The 22,690-nt window shown below is 52.8% G+C and overlaps 1 protein-coding gene across 1 annotated transcript in view; it reads right to left on the minus strand.

The window, feature by feature from the left end:
* IRX6 (iroquois homeobox 6) overlaps nucleotides 1-21,839 on the minus strand; it is a 28,590-nt gene extending 6,751 nt beyond the window's left edge. The window contains exons 1-6 of the mRNA XM_062586850.1: nucleotides 21,795-21,839; nucleotides 20,497-20,748; nucleotides 20,145-20,254; nucleotides 19,603-19,910; nucleotides 19,156-19,473; nucleotides 18,792-18,888 (exon numbers count right to left, since the gene is read on the minus strand). Coding sequence (XP_062442834.1) covers nucleotides 18,792-18,888; nucleotides 19,156-19,473; nucleotides 19,603-19,910; nucleotides 20,145-20,254; nucleotides 20,497-20,748; nucleotides 21,795-21,839 — 1,130 coding nt within the window. The remainder of the gene's footprint in view (nucleotides 1-18,791; nucleotides 18,889-19,155; nucleotides 19,474-19,602; nucleotides 19,911-20,144; nucleotides 20,255-20,496; nucleotides 20,749-21,794) is intronic.
* Nucleotides 21,840-22,690: the final 851 nt, after the last annotated feature.

The raw sequence follows: 22,690 nt of genomic DNA on the forward strand, positions 1-22,690 counted from the left end.
ATGATATTGCTAAAGCAAATGATTGAATAATCACTCAATATGTTGATTTTAATATAAAGTTATTTTTGCTCCGATGTTAGTGCAAAGCTTCAGGAAATCTTTACAGCATAATAAACTGAATAAATAAAAATGGGAAAGGGTTATCGTAGTGAAATTAGAGAGAAATGATCAGTGGCATCATTTGGTTACAAATATTTATCAAGATTTTTTTTCACCTGATTTGCCTCCATCTTGCTGATACGCTGCTGCCCGCTTCTACAGTCAAGTGACTAAATTGTCTTGACTCAGACACTTGGCCAACGTGGAAACTTGCTTTGTGTATGCAAGCATTTGTGCAAACCAGATTTGAAATTAAGACATGCGTGAATTCATTAAGGCAACCAAACAAGGGAGGCTAAGAAGTCTTGCGTTCTTTATACGTTCCATGAAAATGATTTTTTCCCCCCGTTTGCAATAAAAACAGCTCGTAGTGCATACATACGATAATGACTGATAAGCAAAAATACTCAATGTGTCATATACAGGTGAACTCCGAGTTATATAATCTCCATTTTTAATGTTAGCCAAATTTAGTACCTGCTTGGGTCAATGGAGAGCTGCAAGAAGCCTGTCATGAAGGGATTTAAGCTGAAATGCCTACCAGAAGGCTTGGGTGCTCTGCAGAAGTAGTCGTGTGTGGAAACAGCTTATCTTTACATGAGGGAAACGAGGATCTACAAAGTACCTACAGCCCGTTGTCCTGCAATTTAAAAGATGGGCAGTTGCCCCAGAAGTGGTAGCTGGCTTGGAGAGTAATGCAGACCACGAAACGTTGTGTTGGATGTCGTCTAGATGTGGTGTGACGATAGCTATAAATACAGGAAACGGAAACCTCTCTAAAATTGCCCAGTGATTTTTGTGCAATTATCAGCTCTATTTCATTTTACCAGTTTTTCACCTTTCCTTCTTCCCAGGCTTTCTGCAAGGACTTCACTTCAGTTTTCACGTATGTGCACAGTATAACAATAACAGTATGGTAAGAATTTTTCATCTCCCTGATCCTGTCTCTTTGTCACTGTAAACGTTGCCCTCTGAGTACAGAAAGGACTTCAGTGACTCAGTTCTGTGTGGCATCAAGGTGTGAAAGTTCAAATAGCATTTTGTGATTTTCCTGGTAATATTTTGCATGGCCCTTAGTGCTTTTACTCCTAGAGCTGGCAAAGTTCTAGGAAAGAGGAAGACTTCTAGGAAGAGCCCGCCCGCACCACTCTTTGCTGCCCCCTCCACACTGCCCCCCATTAAAAATGCATTACGCACTAGCACTGAGAGGATAAATTAAAACCACCGCAGACAGTTTTAGGTTCTGCAGCAGTGTTGAAGGCAGCCGGTGGAGAGCTGCTGCGCAGCAGCGTTAGGTATGGGTAGGGTCACCCAACACCACCCTCGTGCTGCTGCTGTGTTGACAGAGCACGTCTTAAGGTACTTGGCTGAATATTTTTGCAGCATTTCCATTTTTCTTTGTGAGATTTTCTCCACTGGATGCTGTCTTAATCTGGGAGGAAAGGAGCCAAGTATTGGATAGTAATCTTAGAGACATTTGATTTGTGGCTTTCACTGAGAGCTGACTAACTGCAGCTTGCCATCCTGTTCCTCTTCCGTGCCACGGTGCACTGTCCTGCCGTCGTGAGGACGCTGCATCTTTCTTCCGTCACCGGGCCTGTGTTGGTGCCCCAGCCCTCCTCCTCCACAAGGGCTGCAAAAGCTAGTGCCGAAATAGTTTAATAATTGGGAACTTGCAAGAGTGTGTCTTAACCAGGAGAGGATGAGAAGAAGTACAAGGGCGCTGGGTGAACAGACGAGAAGTTGGGCTGGCGTTTGTTCCTCCCCTCGTAGCGCGTGGCCGAGCAGGCTGTGTCAGCAAGCAGGTTGCCCAAGAAGCTGCCCTAAGACTTGTAGCTCGGTTCTGTAATGTGAGTGAAACTTGATCACACAAATATCCTTTTAAGGGAGGGAGAACAAGCTACAAGTATATTGCTGTTATATATAGCTGTAAAATATCATAAAGCTCCTTTATATCTGCATAAATGCATTTGAACTAGAGAGATAGTAATAGTATAACTGAATATGGGGTTGTTTTGATTTGGGTTTTTTTCTTTTTTGGCTTTACATGTCTGACTAAAATAACAAATAATAAATAATAATGTCAGTTATTATTGGGCAGGTGAGTGAAGGAGGGAACCTCAGTCCAGAGCCCCCATCTGCTCCTGCGCTAATGTATTTGCACAGAATCTCTTTCTAACAGTGTTGCTCGAAATTTGCTGCACCTGGTTGGTAGCTTTTGAGTAGGTAAAAAAAGCTTGCAATCCTGACAAAATAGATAATCCTTCTTGTTTTGTGCTAGCTTGAGGATGCCACTACGGTCAGTTTAGGGAGTGCATGTTTTTGAGCTCCGTGAAGTGTCTATTCTGTATTCAGGATCTGATAGTGTGGCTCATTGACAGGTAAACACCATGGGGTGCTTCAAGGGCAGGAGCTGTTTGCTTTTCTTGTCCTAGTGAAGGTCCAATAACTTTTTTAAAAGGGGGCAATTTATCCTGTCATATAAGATACCTAGTGGATAGAGAACTATACATGAGATCCTGAAGCTCAGAAGTTAGTGGGACTTAAGGCTTCATTTTTTCTAAGAGCTCTATTTGCTCAACCATGTATCTAGGTGCTAGAAATGAATCTATTGTATTTTTTTCAATATCTGTTTGGGTGTTGAATTTTATATGCTGAAAATGCAAAGTTAAATGCTTGTAACTTCCTAAGTTCATTCTCTCAGAGCAATGTTTGCTTCTGATTAGATTAATTTTCACAGTGATGTTGTGTGATTACCAGCTACAGTGTCCCATCAAACTCAAAATGTACCTTTGATTCCCTTTATCCTTCTGAAGGGGAAAAAAAAGAAAAGAAAAGAAAAGGAAAAGAAAAGGAAACTAGATGGGTTAGAAATGCCCTAGTGCTCCAAAGGGGAAATACTGTATGCTTGTACCACAGAACTTGATTTAAGTGATTTTATAAAAGGTAGCTGTGGCATGAAGGATGGTCAGGAGAGCTCGCCTGCGTGTCTAGTACGTGCCTAGGGTTTGGCTGAGGCTGGAAACTCCCTGCGGGCCGGCGGGGCCTTGCAGCAGCGTGCCTCCCCGTCCGCTCCGCAGCGCGGCGACGCCGCACGGACGCTTCCCTTACGTTCACATTGGGCTCTGCTTCAGCCCACTCCTTGCAACTAACTGCAGCCTCCACCGGCGGCACTCTGGTGCTTTACAGACTGCCTTCTGGAGCATCGTTATATGCCGACGGGTTTTTATTATTGCTGCTTTGACCAGGCGTTACGGCTCGAGCGGGAGCCCGGGCGCCTGGGTGCACGCGCCTGGGAGACAGCGATGGGAGATTACCTGGTCTAGGTTAGCGCTCCTTGAGTTTTGAAATCTCAGCTCTGGAGAGAGTCGCTGTGGTCCCCGGAGAGCTGGCGGGTGGGTGGGCTCGCCGGCGTAGCCGTCACCCTCTGGGCGAGCAGGCACGCTCCCTAAATACTGCGCTGGGCTTTCCTCCCCTTGCACGGCCGCGGGGGAGAGTCAGAAGAGACTGATGTCTGGAGCCTTTAGAAAAAAAAGCTGGTGCAATTCCAGCTCTCGGGACAGATCCTGATCTCCTTACTGAGAAAAGACTTGTCCCGATTTCAAAGGCACATTCTTCAAATAAGTACTTCTGCCTTGGTCCCAGGGTATGTCAACTGGTGTACGAGGAATAGAGAAAAGCCCTTGACTATTAGTGGGTTCCACTGTAATTCAGAATAATACCAGATGTTTCATTATGTATCAGCCGGCTATAAAACTGCTTCTTTGAGCCATTGAACAAAGACAGTTGACAAAAGAAAAATTAATGTTGTGTCTTTGATCTCATGTTTTAAATTTGTCTTTTATAAACAGTGATGGGTTCTGGTTAAAAACACTCTAACAATTTGTTAAATATGCAAATGGCCTAAGTTTCTTAGCAACAGAACAAATAAGTGTTTTTCTTCTAATATAATATGTATGCTAGTTTAGTAAGCACACAGTAAGTTAATTAGGCTGCGGTTAGGTATTATTTGTAAATGTCATATTAGCATGCTGTTTTGTTTCTTTGTTGCAACCAAAAGCCTCAGACTCACTGATGTCACTTATTGCGTGCTGGTTTTCTCCCCCTAGTTTTGAAATGAGTTTATTTTTTAACATACTTGTGGGCAGAATAATGATTTATTAAGTTGTGTGTTTGTTATTGTTTTGCTTGGTTGTAATGTCTTATTGTCTTTACATTGTTAGCGATGTCAGAGATTTTACAGGGAAATTCTAGGAAAGTACCCATTACGCGTGTAATAAAGCTGCCGCAGTTTGCGGTGATTAATGCCGTTACAATGAATACCAAATGAATTAATAATGATGGGGCCACTTAATTTGAAAATGTCGGCGTTTGCGGGAACGCTGCTGGGAGCGCGGCGGGGCGCGTGGCACCGCGGGCGCTGCCACCACCGGCCCGGCGGCTTGCTCCTCTCCGGTCCTGGTGTTCACAGCCAGGAGACCTCGGGAAGCGCAGAGGACCTTTTCCCATGACCGTAAAGTCTCCCCTCCAAGCCTTAGCTTTTCCCCCTGCTGCAGCAAAGCTTTGGTGCTGGCTGCGCTGCCGGAACGCGCTGCTGGGGCAGGCGGGGGCAGCTCCAGCGCCCGCAGCCCAGGCCCGCCCGGCGAAGGCGGCGAGGGGCTCCCGGCCGCCCGGCGAAGGCGGCGAGGGGCTCCCGCCCGCCCGGAGGCGCTCGGGCAGCCGGGAAGGCAGAGGCTCCCTTGGAGCCTCCCCCTTTGCGCGAGCTGTGCTGCCCCTCCAGAGCGCTGAACACCGGTGGCAGGACAGTCGCCTCCTGTTACATGTGCAGACCGACCGCTGTAAAATTAACCGGTCAAGCTAATGACGGACATGTAGCTGAGGAAATCTGGGCGGCACAGGGGAGAAGCAGAGCAGACGTGGATGTGAGTGTCAGCTTAGTGAGCCTGGAGGAAATGGCTTGCAGTCAGCAGTTGGCAACCCTGAGGCGCTGAGGGCTCAAGTATGCTTGGCACCGTTTTCCCCGTTAGTCTTTGCACACACCCCTGAGATGAACCTGTGAGAAAATGCTGCTGGGAAGTGCCCGTAATAGTACAATGCTTTAAAAAATGGTTTAAAACAACCTCACAACTCCACAGCTTTGCAGTTAGAAACTTCAGGTATTTCTGAGTCTTTTTTTTTTTTTTTCTAGCGCATTAATGTTCAATAGCTGAAAAAAATATGCACAAATATATCTTAACCCGAGAGAAACTTGGGACGACCTGCGCTGACCGTGAGTTGGGTTTTGTTGCTCTTTGGCCGCCGGGTTCGGCCATGCCGTTTGGGCACAGCGGTGTCCTTGGCTGCAGCTGTAGCAATAACCCTACAACGTTTGGATCCCTACCAGTTTGCAGCAAACTGCATTATTGCAATGTCCTCGGGAGATGAAAGTGATAGGACTGCTCTGGTTTTTGCAAAAACTTCATCGCATCAGCAAAGTAACTTTATTATTCTGGGAGAAAATTTTATGAACATCTAGATTGGCCACCTGTGTAACATAAAAATAAAATCTGTGCTCTATCTTTTCCCAACTGTACTCTAAGCTGTCAGTTAAATTAAAGGATGCTGGGCTTTTCCTGCATTTTGGAGTACGCTGAACGATGCACCTCTTTCCCAGTAGTCTGTTCAACGTGTTCATTATCTCTATCGGTTTTGAAAGGGACACGCTGGTTACTGCCTGATCGGCTCGAATCCCTGCGTAGCTGGCTGGCCCGTCCTGTCGTTCTGGCCAAGCGGGTTTATTCTTGCCCTGTCCAGGTTAATCCTTCTCAGTCCTTGAGTCCTCGCTTGGACTGCAGCGCCCTTGGCGTGGAGGTATCGCCTCTGTCCCGTGCTGATGGGGCACCAGCTGCGGCACGCTGCGGTTCGTGGCAAGGCATCTCGGTGCCAACAAAGCAGGAATAGCACAAGCAGGTGGAGGATTTTCCAGTGTTCATCAGCTGTACTAATCCGAATAGGGAACCCTTAAACAGAAAACGCTTTGTGTTGCTCGGTTTACACAGCGCAGATCGAACTTCTTGCTACAGTGTGACAGGTCTTGATTTACTTTGCTGGTCACAGAGGAGCAACAGCTTTGCCGCGCGTGCCGGGCGCCTTGCGGCGGACGCCGGGCCGCGCGGCGCAGGCTCGTGAGGAGAGGCCGCCGACGGGCCAGGCGGTCGTCGTGGGAGCGGGGCCTCCCGCCGCTGCCCGGGCCCCGCGGCGCCCGGCGCTCAATGGCAGCTGGGGCTACAGCCGCTGCCGGGGTAGCGCGACAGTCGCGGCGCCGTTGTCGCCCTGCTCCGTTCCCATTGGCTGCCGCCGCGGAGCTTTGTCTGCCGCGGCCAATGGCGAGGCGGCTGCCCACAAAAGAACAGTGTGGTTAAAGCGCGACTGTATTTTATGAATAAATTGGATTCTCCTTACGACATTATTAACCTGCTGTATTCTGACTGGCTTAGCGGGAGATTAGTGTGCGCTCGAACAAATCGGCGTCCGCAGAGCCACCCAAATACTGGGTTTTAACAAAAATATACTGTGATTAAGGCACGCGGCGCAGCAGAGGCAGCGCTGCCTTACGCCAGGTGCAATCTCATTGATATCCCTGGGTTAAAAAGCAATTTTTACAACTTAAAGCAATCGGAAATCAGCTTAGCGTACAGACTTACTAGGCCAAAATAAGGCCCAAGAGACTGTACGCTAAGCTGGTTTCTGATTGTTTTAATTTTTTTTTAACTTTTGTCAAAGATTAATGGTCAATTATCTGGCAATCTGATTTTCTGGTACAGATGCCATTTGCATAATTTCATAGACACTTAAAATATGACCAGACTCTCATCATTTTGAAATGGGTTGAGGCAAGTCTTTGGTATGACTGATCAAAATCAACCACAATCCCTGTAAATATGTATTATTACTGCAAAAACGAGGATGATTTTAATCGGCTGTTTTCTCAGCAGTAAACAATCGCTTTAGATCTTTTTTTTGTTCTCCACGTGGCTGACTGTGACTCCAGGGCTGGTGGACAAAAGGACACATTCAAAACTTTGTTGCCTTAAGGTTTTTCACTGTGCTCATGCACCACTGGTTTCCTTAGATGTTCCTGCCATTTATTTGTGTTTGCTGGGACACTTGGTAAAATCTCCATCAAACTGTGTGCACATATTATATATGGAAAATACTTTGCAATATTTGCCCTCCAAAATAATATTTACTCATAAGAGTATGCGTTGTGAGTGTTTTGTAATGTACATGCAGGTTCCTGAATGAACAGATCCTCTCCAAACCCTCAAAAATGTGTCCTAGAAAGTGTATGCCTAAGGATTAAGGGAAGTTTATTTCCCAAAGAGGACTGAGAAGGTTGCTCTTAAGATATTTTAAGGCAAGAAAGGTCAGTCGGATTCTTTACTTCTGCTTCCTGTGTACATCATGGGCCAGATGACACACTGCCAGCTGGATGAAGCTGCTGGAATATATCTTCTAGAAAGACATCCGGTCTTGATTTGTAGGTGTCAAGAAATGGAGAATTTACTATCTTCTTTGATCATCTGATCTAATGTTTAATTACTCCTCTGTTCCAATGGGTTCCTTATTTTTCATATTGTCTCACATTAACTGCAGCCTGTTGTGATTTTCTCTGCTACCTGGCTGTGCTGCACCATGCTACCTCCATCTTCTCTTTGGTTTAGCTAAACTGATCCAGTTCCTCACAGAGATGTTGGTGCAGTGCTCCGGGGTGTGCTGCGCATCTGTGTTGGCTTTCATCCAGCCCACTTAGGAACCAAAGGGATGGAGACACCAGAAGTACTGTGTGAGGAAGTGGCCACGTGGTGGGCAGCTTTCTGAAGTTCATGCTGAAACGAAACCTTTTGCAGCTATGACATCTTTCCCAGGGCTGCAAATCAAACCAAACTTCCACCTCCTTACTGCCATGCAAGCCGACAGCCTGTGTGCTGAGCCCGTTTCTCCAGCTCTTTGTTGCTCAGGCAGTTTTTTGGTGGAGAAGAGGGGCTGTTCTGTAATCTTTCAAGATTTCTCCTGAAATAGGAGCCTGGGATTTTGCCAGTGCGAGTGTCTTAGTCTTGGTGCTTTGCTGTTGCGTGGCTGCTCTTTCTCACTCGAGGATTTATGAGGTGGGATATTCCACCATGTGTAGCCAGTTGTTCAACAGTGAGGACAGTCATCTGGTGGGGAGGGCACCAGCTTATCGGTCTGGGGAAGTCAAGGCAATTTGGCTCAGAGCAGCCAGCGAATTGGTGGAGAATGTCAAAATAATAAATCCAGTTGTCCTGCCAGCTGAATCCATCTGTGAGATAACTTCTCTGCATATAATGAGGCTGTCTGGTGGGAACTACTTATATCTTCTAACTCTTTTGTAAGACTTTTTGATATCGCTGCAAGCTTTCCTAGGATGGAAGCAAAACTTTTCTGGCTTGGCCCAGTTCCTTCCACTCTGGTCCATAAATACTAATTCTTCCAGATCTTGAAGTAATTTTCTTCCATCTTTTGCAGTTTTTATGCTCCTTACTCCTGTCCCATAAGTATGTGACACATGTACATAGAAAAATGGGTCAGGATAAAGCTAATGTTATGGAGGAAGACACGCACAAGCTTTGGGATTTGTTTTCTCTAGTTTTTCCTATTTTTTTTTCAAAATCCTAGTTTGATTTTTAAACCAGGTAAGTTCCTGAACAGCTGAACAGCGAGGAGCGCCGAGCTGGCAGATCCCTGAGAGTTGCCCAGATCTCCAGGTCCCATTCCAGCGGTCATCTAGAAAATAGAACAAACTTGCTCCAAATGCGGATGTAAAATGATAAGAGGATCGCTAAATGAGAGGAAGCCAGATGAGCAAAATAGTTAAAATGATAGTTTTCTGATTATCAAAAATGTGTGTGTGTTGGGGGGAGAGGGGTTTAAAGCTCCACGTTCATTCACTCATTTCCACCGGGAAACCACTCACGGCATTTTCTCCTCGTTGTACTCATTTCCCTTGTTGTTTTGCAGAAACTCTTTTGGGCAGGTTTTTTGCACAGCAATATTTCTTTATACTTCTTACATTTCCTACCAAAATACAAACATAGAGAAATTCCTTGTTGGGGGGGAACCCTATGAACTATAAAGAAGGTGACAATTTTTCTGTAGGACTTTTGAACCATCTGATAATACTTAATAGAAATGTGTAACACTGCTGTGAAATGCATAGAGTCAGGAAAAATGGATCTTGGAGATGAATAGAAATTACCTTGCGTTCATCCCCCGTCTAATTCTACAAGAATTCTTGTGAAATTGTGAATGGGCAATGTGAATCTGAAGCATCTTAAATTTTGGAGAATTCGAGGTCAAACACCAGAATTTTATGGTGGTGATGGGGTTCCACCTGGGCACAGCTGGAGGAGTGCCTGGGGGTTTTGTTTCGAGCCTGCTGAAGCTGCCTGCCAGTGGGAGTCTCAGTTAGGTGGAGCAGGCAGGAGTGGGTGAAGGTCACGGCAGTATATTCACTGAGGTTTTTCCTTGGTTTCCCTTGGGAACTTAAGCAACGAGGAATAGTCCTATGACCTTTTTTTTTTTTTTTTTTTTTAATAAGGTAAAGTGAAATGCGGCTGTGGAATATTGTTTTAATCTTTACAACAGTGTTGCGAGACAAATCCCCCAGCTGTAACTGTGTGAGAGGTGAATACCTGCTGGCTTTTTTTGTCTTTTGTAAACAGTTTTCGTTACTCTTTTCTCCATAAGAAAGCTTCACATCGGGGACCCCATCGGGGTCGGGGAGGCGCCGCGGGCGATGGCGCGGAGCACGGGGTTTGGTTCGGCTCCCGTTCGCTGTGCGGGTGGCCGCGGCAGCCAGGCCGTTGGGTTGCCTGGTCGCTCGCTTCCCAACAAAATCAAGCAGGGCATAACGTGTCATTTGTCAGTACAATAAACAGGTTTATCGTTCGTAAAGCCAAACAGTTCCCTTGAAATCACACCTCAAGGCAAACGGCCTTTGTCGGGCAGGGGACGGGGCTGTCGGCTTTGCGCAGCCGGGCACCGCGCTGCCGGCGGCCCCTCGCTCCACTGGGAGTCCGGCTGGGATGGCTGCAGCCCGCTCTGCCGGCTCAAGGCAAAGGAAAAATCTGGATTTTTCTCTCCTGTGATGCAGGCTTTGGACCCGTCATCCAGCCCGAGCAGAGCCTTGCGAACGGGTCGCTGTGGCCGAGCCTGGAAGGGGGTAAAGCGCCCGAGCGACCTCTGTAGCAGCGAGGTTGTTGTGCTTCCTAGGACGGGTGCTGTGTTGCCTGCTCTCCTCCACCTTTCCCCAACTTCCTGTCTCAAATAATTCTTTTATCCTTTTAAAGTATAATTTCCCCAGTATTGCGTATGCACAAGTTTGTATAAAAATGCAGGTTGGATTGTGTTCGCGGTCGTGCGCGTCGTTGCCGTGATTTGAGTGATCCGTCATAGCAATTGCGAACAGGGGGGGGGAAATAAAAGCAGTTCATAATGAACTCTAATGACAGCAGGGAAAAACACAACCCTGAGGCCTGGATTAGTCCCTCTGGACTTCAGGCATTTTATTGTATGGTCTAACTCAGGAGCGCGGCTGCTTCGGGTTCCTCTGGAGAGGAAGATGCTTCTGAAACAGCTCTGCTCTTGGATGGGAGAAACCTGTTTCTCCATTTATTCCAGGTGGAGCCTAGGGCGCACACCGTAACGTCTGGAACTGGCTGAAATAAGTCCACTTAATTTGTGAGGTGATGGGCAGATACTCATATTCACCGACAGTAATTGTAGGAGCTTGGTTTCTGTAAGAAATCAGGCTAAAAGATTTATTTTAGAGAAGGGGGGAAAGAGTGTTACAAAACCAAATATAGCACACAGTGTTCTCTCGGGGGAGAGGCTGAGGGAACTGACCATGCGACAGATGATGTGCAAGATCCGTGTTCCTGCTCTCATGAACTGGGTGACTGGGTGACAAGCCGCTGCACAGCCCTGAGCCTCAGGTCTGTGCAGCGAAACTCCGGTGCCTCCCTGCGGGAGTCAGGAAAACGCCACCATGTCGCGGGTTTTGGCAGGAGTGCAAAGCACTGCAGGTGCGTGCAGCTTGCCAAATACAGTGCACCCCATTTCAGAGCTAATAATTCCAGTGGTGCTAGTTGTGCACCCAGTCTCGCACATTTGACCTCTCAGCCACGGCAGCCTGACCTGTTCATGAGCAGCACGGTGAGCGACGAGCTCCTGCGCACTGAAAGGTGCTTGGAGAAAGTCTTCCAGACTGGGAGCTGCATGTCTGGATGACAAGACCGTGTAGGGATTATGGTCATCCCTGGACCCTGCTTCTCTGCAGCTCTTAAAAGGGCACCTGTGAGCCTTGGCCACTTAAACCTGTCTTAATGCCACGCTGAGCAGAGCTGGAAGCCATGCAGCCCTCGGTTAGCCTCAGGCTTTGGGGTGAGAAGTGGGCTAAAAACCATCTTTGTAGCCTGCTGTACTCTAAGGACAGTTGCATCTGAGACTACACTGCCACGCTGTATAATTTGCAGCCTGAGTTTTAAGTGTGTACGAAGAGAAAGAGAGGTTATATTATTGTTGTAACTGAGAAGGACTAGGAAAAGCCTTGTTAATGTCCTGCCACCGAATGCTTGGAGCAAGCTGATACTTTTGGGGAAGGTTCAGAGAGAAGAGTCACTTGTGTCACGTTTCTGAATTCCACATGACGCTTGGCGAGTTTTACTGGCAGTTGATTTTCTACAGGTAAATTGTAATCCCTGATAGGCAGATGTGCCCCGACTGTAGTGCCTCCAGGAAGATGTATGCACTAAGGATACAGCTGCAGCTGGTGAGCTGGCTGGAAATGCTGCCTGGAGAAGCTGCCTTTCCCTTGACCACGGTGCCTGGTACTGTGTTACGTAAAGTACTCCGATTGCTGAAGGTTCACAGAAATATTAAGCATATGAGTGTCTGATTAAACAAAATAGTTTGACATTTGGTTTGATAAGTTATTCTTCCTCATAGACATGACCTGACTCTGGTGTGTGTTAAACTTCACGTACCATTGTGTGCTCTCAGTTCCCAACTGTGCTTTAGCTCCTCAGCTTTATCTGTTTCTGTGCCATATCAGCTAAAGATTTTAAAATCACATCTGATTTCCAGCACTGGTAAATGCTGCTTGCTCCTGAGCTGACAGACCTTTGCAGAGACATGCTAGATGCTGCCGCTCATGTAGACCTAGGAAAAAATCAGTGCAGGTGGCTGCACGTTCATCAGAGATGGAGGCTACTGTCTTTAGCAGTGAAGTCCCTTTTCGGGGGCATGAGAGACCTTCTGTTTTCATTTGTGCTGGTGCTCATTTTTATAAGCGAGGTAGCAGAGAGATTTTTGTACCATTGGTTTACATGCCCTGATGTTGTGCCTGCGTGTAGCATATTGCTGCTTTTGATCATGTAGTCACAGAGGTGAAGGTGTGTCGGGGTTTGGTGCAGAAACACCAGCATAATAAAGACCTGGTGATAACACACTGCAGGGGGGTTGCGATATCCCTTTTTGTCTGGGAAATGGTAACATCATAGAAACAGTTTTCCTTCTCTGTTGCTGAAGTCAGGCTAGTAACACCAGTGTCGAAGAAGTGTAAGCACATCTGGTTTGCTGGTGATGATTTGCAATAGGAATCTGTATGATCATCTGACCGCATGGTTACTCTGTGATGGTTTTGGCTCCTCTTTGGGAGGTCACCAAGCAACGCTTAGGAGACTGCTGGACAGCAGAACTGCTGCTGGGAGAGGGGTTTGATACTTAATTTCTTAGAGATATGGGCTATTCACATTTCAGATCTTTTCTTTGTACTGCAGAGGTCCACAGAGACTACTTCAAGATCTTCATTAATCTCCTTGCTCCCTCCCTCGTTGGCTTTGGGCCACTGCAGAATGATCTTCCTGTACGTAAAGAGGAGAGGCCTCCTAAATATAAAGCAGTGCGTTAGCCCAGCACCGCTGGTTGTGGTATCTGTTACATGACCATCAGGATACAGTACCTTGTCGGGGCTGGATAGCACGTGTTTCGCAAGTGAAATGATTTCTGCTTCTGTTCATTTTGGGCACGTGTTCACTGCAGCAGGAAAATTGGTCATCCTGCTTCAGTGGCCACCGATCTCAGCTCATGGGCTGGCAGAGTGGTTTGCCACCCGCACAGCACCATAGCAGCAGAGTCGGCTCCTCATATGCTCACGACTGTGCTGCCAAGGACACGGCTCAAAAGCGCTTTGTTTGTGCTGCTGTCCCATGCGTGCAGCAGCGACCCACTTCTCGCCCCCGGGAAGCGGCTCTCCCAATGCACGGCGAGGAGAGCCATGCACCCGGCCGAGCTCCAGGCAGCGGCGGCTGTTGCTCACACCGCGCACGGGTGTCAGGAGGGAGGCCTGACCGCTGGTAGCAGCGAGCGATCCCACAGCCCCATGCAGAGCATTTGTCCTTGTGCCGGCCAGTGGCGGTGGCCTGGTCAGACCTGCCTGCCGTAAATCACAGCCTCCCACTGCGGCACTGGGAAGCACATGGCCAGATAAACAAGATTTAGCTCTGGAGCACGAATCCACAGCAGGCTGCTGACTCAGAGTTACTTCTTGCCCAATTCTTTGTGTACCTAACCCATTACCTGCCCACTGTGTGCACAGTATTTTTGTAGGGGAAATCGGAACGTAATGATGCAGATGTTTGATTTTTCTGGCAGCGAGCAACCGCGGGATCAGCTGTGGCACTGGGAGCCCCAGTAGCTGTTCATTTCGTGGGCTTACGACCATCGTGTTACCTTTGTAGCGAAACACTGGCATAAGCTTTCATGGGTTTCACATTTACTCCTGAGGCCACTTCCCGTAGGGCTAGTTTTTTGAATGAGCCATGTGGCCAAAAATACCTGCCCTTCAGCAAAAATACTGGCAGGTAATTGTGCAGTGTGATGTCCCTTCTCTGCCCCCGCAGGCAGTCCGTGTGTGTAGAGGTGGCAAGTTCAATCCCTGAGCTCATCATGATAAGGGAGAAATTCTTCGCAATGTGCCTCGCCATGGATGCAGCGATGCCACGGCATTAACCTTGTTGGCAAACTCACCCTGTTAGAGCTGTGGAAGTTTGAATGTATACATCTATGGGTTTGCTTGTGCATATACTGAGTCTGATGGATTTAAAGCAAGTTTAACTCCAGTTTACCTTTGTTTGGTTCCTTAAGTTATACTGGCCGGGAACATGCATGGGCAACACAGCAGCAGTGCTAACTTTGGCTTCCTCTCCTTCTGTCAGCTCCGATTTTCCTCCATGTGAAAGAGCCTTTTATCTGGTCCTGTCACTCTGCACATCTGCGTTATCGCTCAGGTGGGACCAGAGAGCCAGATCCAGCCATACAGGCAGTTTTTCCATGAACTCTAACATGTTACAGGCCTGGAGAGTATCTTTTCCTTTAAATATCGTATTCCAACAGAATGTGAATATCAGAAATTCATGTCTCAGTTACTGAGCAATAATTTTGCCTGAAATTATTTGCAGGAGGTATTTGCAATAATACCTCCTTAGGAAAACCATGCATCTACTCAGAAAGGGAAGGCTCGTTTCTGAGGTCTGCTCTGGGAGAAGCAGGATCGCTATGTGAGCCTTGGGTTAGTGTCTCCAGAATAACTGCTCCCTAGCCCATTTCACATCTCTGGATTCATAGGTTTCTGCAGCAGAAGCCTCTCTTCCACTCAAGCTTCACTGCTGTCCAGCTGTAGTGGGAAAGAAAGCATCTCATTGTTTTATTTGGATTTGAATTAAATTGTTAGATCTAACAACATTTCAGGGATTCAGTAGCGTTACCTGGGCGTACAGCAAGTCTTGCCATTGCTGCCGGGAAGGCTTCTGTTCCTAGTTAACACTTCCAGCTTTTATCGTGACAGCACTCTGAAGGCATGGCTTCTTTTTAGGGTATCAGGCTCGACTGTTCAGTGTGGAAAGCAGCGGGCGTAATTTGAAAGGACACCTACTGTCACAAGGCTCAAAAGCAGAACGGCACAGCTGCAGCAGCTGCCCGGGGCCCCGCACGGAGCCGGCGCGGGCTGGCGAGAGGTGCAGCGACGCTCTGCAGCACGGGCGTCCCAGACGGACCAGGACCCCGTAGGAACGCTCTGCCGTCCAAGGGAATTACGTAAAACCTCTTTGAACTGGTACACAAAGCTGTTTTAATGAAAGGGAGATCCAGATAGCAGTCGTCTTTATAGTTCTTAAATCTGCATCTATTGAGATTGAAGGGACAGTGATTGCATCCTGTGATCAGTTATTTTATTACCCAAGCACTGTACCAAGAAGGGCAGATAACATCTAAAGCATTAGGAAGATGGCAATGAAAATGAGAAGCTTCTGCTCCATTTTCTTCTTCAGCTTTCCCCGCAGGCCTTTCAGCAGGCCAAAACTTAGCTACGTGTTGTTAACAGTGGCTAAGAGTACACCTTCGTGTCAGCAGAGCCATGTATTAGGGTATTTTTTTCTTTTTTAGATGAAAAACCCAGCTTTTGGATTCAGGCTAAAAAAAAGGACTCATTTTGCTAAGTAGATTGAAAAAGAATCCAGATTAAATAAATCATTAAATAATTCCACAATGTTATCCACCTGTTCTGGCCTGTAATTTATTTTCAGATGAACAGTAGGTTAAAAAAAATGCAGCAAATAACACAATGGCAAAAAATGATTTTCCCCAAACAGATGCTTTGATCTGGAAATGACACCTGGCCCGGAGATCTACTTTCACTGCTTTTAAGATCATTTTGAACTAATTGCTCCACTCTGTTGCTTTATAACCTTCTCAGTAGCCACACGCTGATAAAACTTGTGCTCTAGCCATGTTTGAAGTAGGATTGCTGAGTGTTTTGCTATTGCAGGGTCCTAAATATTGCCCATTTAATGCAGAAAGAGGAAAACTCGCATTTCATCAAAATTCTGCCCCCTTGACGGGGTGTCTCCCTGCTTGTGGTACCTCGTCTGGGCGGATGAGTGGGGGAAGAGCGCTGTGGGGGTGCTGGCGGGCGGCGCGGGGGCGCCGGGGAGGGCAGGAGCGTTTCCTGCCGCAGCTCTTGCCGCTTCCCTTGCTCCCGGCGCGGCCGCTGGAGCCGGCGGCAGCCCGAGGCGCCGTGTCAGGTCTCCGCGGGGTACGCGGAGCGCAGCCTGCGGGCCGGCGGCTCCGCTTGCGGACGAGCCTCGCGCTGGGCGGCGCGGGCGGGGAGCGCGCTGCAGCGGCACCGCGGGAGCGGGCCGGGGCCGGGCCGGGCCGGGCCGGGGGCGCCGCCGGGGCAGCCCGCGGCCGCTCCCCGCGGGGCGCCGCGCTGCGCCGCCGCCGCCGCCGCCGGGTCACGGCGGGGCCGCGGAAGTGCCGGGGTCGCCGGCGGAGCCGCGCAGTCTCGGCCGCACAAAGGCGGCTTTTCATCGCGGCTCCCGGGGCCCGTAATTACCGCGGCGAGTTCATTAGCGCGGGCCGCGGGCCGGCAGCGCCGCCGCCGCCGCCTTTGAGCGGGCGCGCTGGAGTGTGCGCCCCGTCTGCGCGCAGTGGCGGGACGCTCGGGCGCGGCGCGCAGCCCGCGCAGCGCCGCGGGGCGGCCGCGGTGTTGAACGTCCCATGATCACGCTGGGAAAAGGAGCAAAACGGCCCGCAGCGCCTTGCGGAGCGGGGGGCCCGGGGCGGCGGCGCTGCCGCTGCCTTAACCGCGCTGCCCCTGGGAGAAGGCTCCTAGCCGGGCGGCGGGGCCGGGCGCGCCGTTCGCGGGCGCCTGCGCGGGACGCCGAGGGCCCCTGCGCGGATTTTGCTCCGGGGCAGCGGGCCGTGCGCGGCCCGCGGCCTCGGCGGCCTCCTCGGCTTCGCAGGGCTCGTTGGCATGAAAGCTCGGCGCAGAGCGAAGCGCGGCTGGAGCACGGCGCGAACAGGTTTAGTCCGGCTGCGTGGAAGGCGCCGAATTTTCTCCCGGGATGCCCGGGCGAGCCCGTTAGTTTGGTCTGGTACCCGGGCGCCGCACTCGCTCGGCAGCAATCCCCGCTCTGGTTTTTAATCAAAACAGTATTCGGAATATGATCCCCGGAGATTATATTTTGAGCGATTTGCGATACATATCTTGTCGGCGTGACAGATTGCAGGGGAGCCCTGGGCGGGCGGGATAATCTGCATTTCGCTCGCTTGACCTTTAATAAAAGGGGAGTAAAGGGGGAAAGAAAAAGTCCTAAAACTCCCCAGAGGTTACGTAAGCTTCGTGCCTGCCTCAGAAAGAGCCAGCACCCGCCTCCCTAACTGGGGGAAACGTGGCGGTGGCAGGACCCCAGGGTCCCTTCGCCGTCGCTCCTGGGCGAACCGGGGGCGCCGGGGCCTGTGCGCGGGGAGGGCCGGGGCCGTGCGGGGCCGTGCGGGCCCTGCGCTCCCGCTCCCGCCGCCGATCGTACCTGTCCCCGCTGGTGGGAGAGGAGGGCGGAGAAGTCGCCTTGCAAGAACCCTCCGAAAGGGCCTAATGCTCTTTATTACAAGCCCTAATCCTTCAAATCCGACTTGAAATAATGTTTATCTTTTCGCAGCTTAATTTCCCCCGCTCTAAGCTGCGGGTCACTGCAGCAGGCTGCCGTTCCGGCGGCGCCTTTCCCAAGCGGCCGCGCCTGCAGCCCGCCCGGCTCCCGGCCGCTAAAGCCCCGCTCCCCGGGGCCCTATCCTGCTCTCGCCTCCGCACCCCGCGCTGCAAGGTGCGACTCGGCGGCGCGGCCCCGCGTCGCCTGCCTCGGTCGCCGACCCACTTGTCTTAGCAGCCTTCGGTGAACATGCAGCAGCCTACTCGGTGTTGAGGCTTGATTTCCCTGATTTATTAAGGCAGGATTCATTGGACTTTATGGACCACAAATGACTTAATGTAAACGTTGACCTTGGTGAACTTGGAAAGAGCAGGTATCGGGTTGATCTATAGATGACCTCTTAATTACCACAGTTATTAATTTAAATTATTGCCACTGCTTCTAGAAACAGGGAACAAAGAAACATTCTTTCCTCGTCTCTGCTTGGTTTATTAGTCTGAACAGAAAGTGTTTGATGACACTTTTAATTAAACAGAAAGAATGCAGAGAGGCGGTTTCCCTTTCCCGCCGGCTCGCGGAGCGCCGCGCTGCTCTTTTCCGTGCCCCCCGCTCCGCTCCGCGCCCCGGCCGCACCGCGCTCGCCTGCTCCCTTTTGATTAGAGACTCGTAAAAGTACTTTCCGCGATGTCTTTGTACAGTGGCAGAAAGGAGAGGGCCCTGCAGTTTGCACTCTTCGCTTAGGCGGTGCTCCTCTTGCTGTCCCCTCACAGCGACACAGGACAATAACGTACAAACACTGCAGCAGAGGCGGGACAGTCACTGGCAGGTTTGGAAGGAGGAAAAAAGACACGATGCGGGCACAAAAAAAAAGAAAGTCTTTTAAAGTCTTTTTGGTGAAGACGTTAATCACTGGCATGTACCACATGACACGGGAGGAGCTCGGTTCTCGGCGGGCCGGCCAGGCCGGCGCGGGCGGAGGTGCGCAGGGAGCTCTGCTCTGCAAACTTGTGCCAACTACGGGGTCCCGTGCAGGGGGCGCGCCCGGCCGCGGCGCGCTCCCGGCGGGGCGCTGCGCGGGCGGCCCGGCTGCGAGGGGCGCGGAGAGCGCGCCGCTGAGCGCGGGCGGCCCGCGGCGGGCACCTACCTCACCTCCTGAGCACGGGCCGGAAAGCCGTCCGCAGCCTGTCCAGGCAGCCCTCGCCCAGCTCGCCGCCTCCCGCGCCGCCCTCCGCGCTCCTCCCGCAGCCTGCGCGCAGACACACGGCAGCTGGCACCGGCGGGGCAGTTACCGCGGTGTCAGGCCCGGGGGGGGGGGACGCTGCCAAGCCGCAGCGGAGGCAGCAGCCAGCCGGCGGCGGCAGCCCGGGGGCGGAGGGGGGCGCGCGCCTCTGCCGCGGCCCGCGGCCCGCCGGCTCCGGGCGGCGCAGAGGCGCGCTTGCCCGCGGAGGGACGTGCGCGGGGAGGCACGGCTCGGCTGCGCGCCCCGCTCCCCCCGCGGCGCGCCCGCGGGCACCTTGCGCTCCTGCGGCGAGGTGGCAGGGCTGGGCGCGGGCGGGCCGCGGGCCGCCGGTGCGCGCCGCCACCAGCCCCTCCGCGCCCGCCGTGCGCGCCGGCGACCAGATGCGCGGCTTCTCTGCGGGCGCGTAGGGCGGCGGCGGCGCGGCGGCGAAGGCGCGGAAGGGGCCGGGCGGCGCCTCGGACAGCGCGCTCTGTTGCGGGGAGCTCCTGCGGCCCTTCCTTGCCACCTCCTCTTCCTCCTCCTCCTCCTCCTCCTCCAGGTCGTCCAGGTCGCTGAGCCGCAGCTCCGTGTCCTCCTTGCAGCTCCTGTGCTCTGCTTAAAAGCACAGCGGGGAGGAGGGGGCGGCAGGCGTTAGGTCAGGCAGTGCCCTGAAGCCGGGGGTGCCCCGCACTTGCCTCCTACTTGGAGTTACTTCGAAGCGCCCGTCCTCCTCCCGCCTACCTCTGCCTTCGCTCGCGATGCCACACTCCTCCTCGCCCCTTTTGTTTTCTTCTTTCCTCTCTTCCCCCGCTTTGTTCTTGGGAGACCAGGTCATTTTGTTCTCCTTCTTGAGCCTCCGTCTGGCGTTAGCAAACCAAGTGGACACTTGAGTCAGGGTCATTTTGGTGATGATGGCCAGCATGATCTTCTCGCCCTTGGTGGGGTAGGGGTTTTTGCGGTGCTCGTACAGCCAGGTCTTGAGCGTGCTGGTCGTCTCTCGCGTTGCATTTTTGCGCCTGGCCGAACCGCTGAAATCCACTGTCCCGTACCTGCCGCGGAAGAGGGCCGAAGGGGGCTGGCAGCGAGCGCGGAGGGCAGCGCGCCCCGCCGGGCCCCGCCGCGCGCCCCCGCCCCGCGCAGGCAGCGCGGCGGCGCCCGGCCCGGCCGCCCGGCGCCCTTGCTCGGCTGCGCTCGCCGCCCGCGCTTGGGCTGCGGCCGCCGGGCCCCGGCGCTCCCCGGGCCAGCGCGGCGAGCGCCCGGCCGCCGCGCCGCACGGCCCTCACCTGTCGTACTGGTACTGCCCCAGGGAGTGCTCGTAGGAGTAGTAGGCAGGCGGCTGCGCGATCCCCGAGGGCAGGGCGCCCGTGCCCTCCTTCATGTCGTACTGCGGGGTCTGCAAGGGAAGCGGCAGCGCTGGGCGCCGCGAGGGCGGGTGCGGAGCCCCCCGCGCCCGGCATTCAGCGGCGGGGGCTCTGCGGAGCGTCCCCGGCCGGCCTGGGCCTGCCCTGCCCCTGCGCCCGTGCTGCCCGTGCCCGGGGCGAGCCCCGCTGCCGCAGCCGTGTCGGCAGCCTGTTGCCGCCGGTACCCCCTCCCGGGGGTGCCCCGCAGGGCCGACCCGGGCCGCCCGGTACTCACCAGCGAGGGGTAGAGAGCGGCGGGGTCGGCACCGTAGGGCAGGCAGCCGGCGTAGCCCTGCGCGGCCGCGTAGGGCGCGCCGTACACGCCGAGCGCCGCATTGAGCTCGCCGCGGGTGGCGGCCAGCAGCCGGTTCTCGTACGGGGGGCAGCAGAGCGGGGCGGCGGCGGCGGCGGGGCCCGGCGAGGCGGCGGGCGCGGAGCGCGGCGGCGGCTCGCAGCAGGCGGCGCCGGGGCTGGCGGGCACCAGGAGCTGCCGGGAGAGCGGCGCGGCGCTGAGCGCTGAGCGCGGCGCGGGGCGCGGGAAGCCGCGCTCCGGGCAGCGGCGCCCCTGGGGAGCGGGCGCGACTCGCCCGGCGGGCAGAGCTCGGGGGAAGCAAGCGCTCGCGAAAGCAGCAGCAGCTCTGTGCGGCTCCCCCCCATCCCCATTTGCATCGATTTAACGGCAAGAAGTTGCGATTACACTTAACTTGACAATAGGCACAGCAGTATGTCTGTCAGCTAACGCAAGGCAAGGCGTTTGATTTCAGCAAGTTTCAGGGGACAGCCAGCTTCCCAAGCAAATCTTGCAATGATTACGGCGTATAAATACCCGCACTAAAATAAACTGTGACTCGAAGCACGGCACAGTGACGACTTAGTTAAAACAGGGGGTCTGTGCGTGCGTGTGGGGGGGTGTCCCTCGGAAATCGTATGGGGGAAGAAAACGAAACCCGACAGATCCTAATAAAATCCAGGAAAAGGACCGTCCCGGGAGTGGGGGACGGGGACGGGGACGGGGGACGGCACAGAGCGGTTCCGCAGAACCGGCAGCTCAAGCGCGACGCGGCCGAAGGAATGATTTAAAGGCTGCCGGGGGCAGCGGCGCGGGAGCCGGAGCCGCGCCGGAGCCGGAGCCGGAGCCGGGGCGAGCAGCTCGCCGCGCCGCCCCAGCCCCGCGGCGCAGCAGTGCAGCCCTGCGGTGCGGTGCGGCGCGGCGGCACCCAGCGCTGACGGATTTATTTGTTTGTTTGTTGCACTTAAAACTGAACGGTGAAGGGGGGGGGGGAGGGAAGAGAATTACCGGTTTTCTAAACGCCTTTGCTGTGCAAACTGAGAGTTATTTGTTTAAGCCTAACACAACACAAACGAGACATAAACACACACGCACATTTTTTTAAAAAAAGGCTCCAGATGTGCCCTTTTAAAAAGACTCTAAGTAAGGGAAAGGGAAGAAAAAAAAAAAAAGGAGGGGGAACAAGACATCTGGACAGCAGCAGCAGAATCTGAACAAAAGTGAGTGCTGCTCACTCGCCTTACCTGTGAAGTGGTGCTGTAGGGGTATCCGAACTGAGAGAAGGACATAGTCGCTCCTTATTTTTGAACCATAGGCAATATTTTCCCCCCAGATCGATTGTAACTAAACCCTGCTTCAAGATGCACCTTCTCACACACACATTTCCACGTATGGCTTTTTTTTTTTTTTTTTTTTTTTTTTTTGCTCAATTATAGATGATTGCACTTAAGAAAAGCAGCCAGACATCTGAGGCATGGGGTTGGGTGCCTGGATTAAAAAAAAAAAAAAAAAAAAAAAAAAAGGCTACCCCCCACTTCCCATCGCGCTTAATAAATATGTTTGTATAGATCGAGTTTAAAAAGCCGCCCCACATGTAGCAAGAGTTTAAGTGCAAAGGGGGCTTTTTCCAAGAGGGGGGCAAAATCACGTAAGGCTCGCAAGGCACGCAGCTTGCTTGGTGTATTATTTTCTGCTCTATAGGTCTTTAGCGCCCGTCCCGGGGGAGGCTCGCCGTGACGTCACGCGGCCCCCGCGGCCGCGGCGGCGCTCCGCGGGCTTCGCCAGTCGGCCGCGCAGCGCCGGGCGCGCAGCGCCTGCTCCGGGGGCTGGGAGCGCCGCCGGGCGCGCCGGAGGCTGCGCCCCGCGCTGCTCGCCTCTTCCTCTCTGGCGCTGCTCTTTTATTATTATTTTTAAACACAATCCCAATTCGATTTGGGGAAAAAACAAAGGGGGGGGGGCTGCATTCACTGGAGCGTAACTCCCCCTCCGGCCCCCCGGTAACGCTGGAGGTTCAGGAGAGGAAAGCGAAGGCGAAAGGTGGGGAGGTGCGCGGGGGCGGCGGCCCGGCCTGACCCGCGCGGCCGGACCCTCGCCCCTGCCCCTGCGCCCGCGGCGCGTAGCCGCCCCCCCCTCGTGGCCC

The sequence above is a fragment of the Rhea pennata genome, chromosome 13 (assembly GCF_028389875.1).
Source record: "Rhea pennata isolate bPtePen1 chromosome 13, bPtePen1.pri, whole genome shotgun sequence".
In the NCBI taxonomy this organism is placed as follows: domain Eukaryota; kingdom Metazoa; phylum Chordata; class Aves; order Rheiformes; family Rheidae; genus Rhea; species Rhea pennata.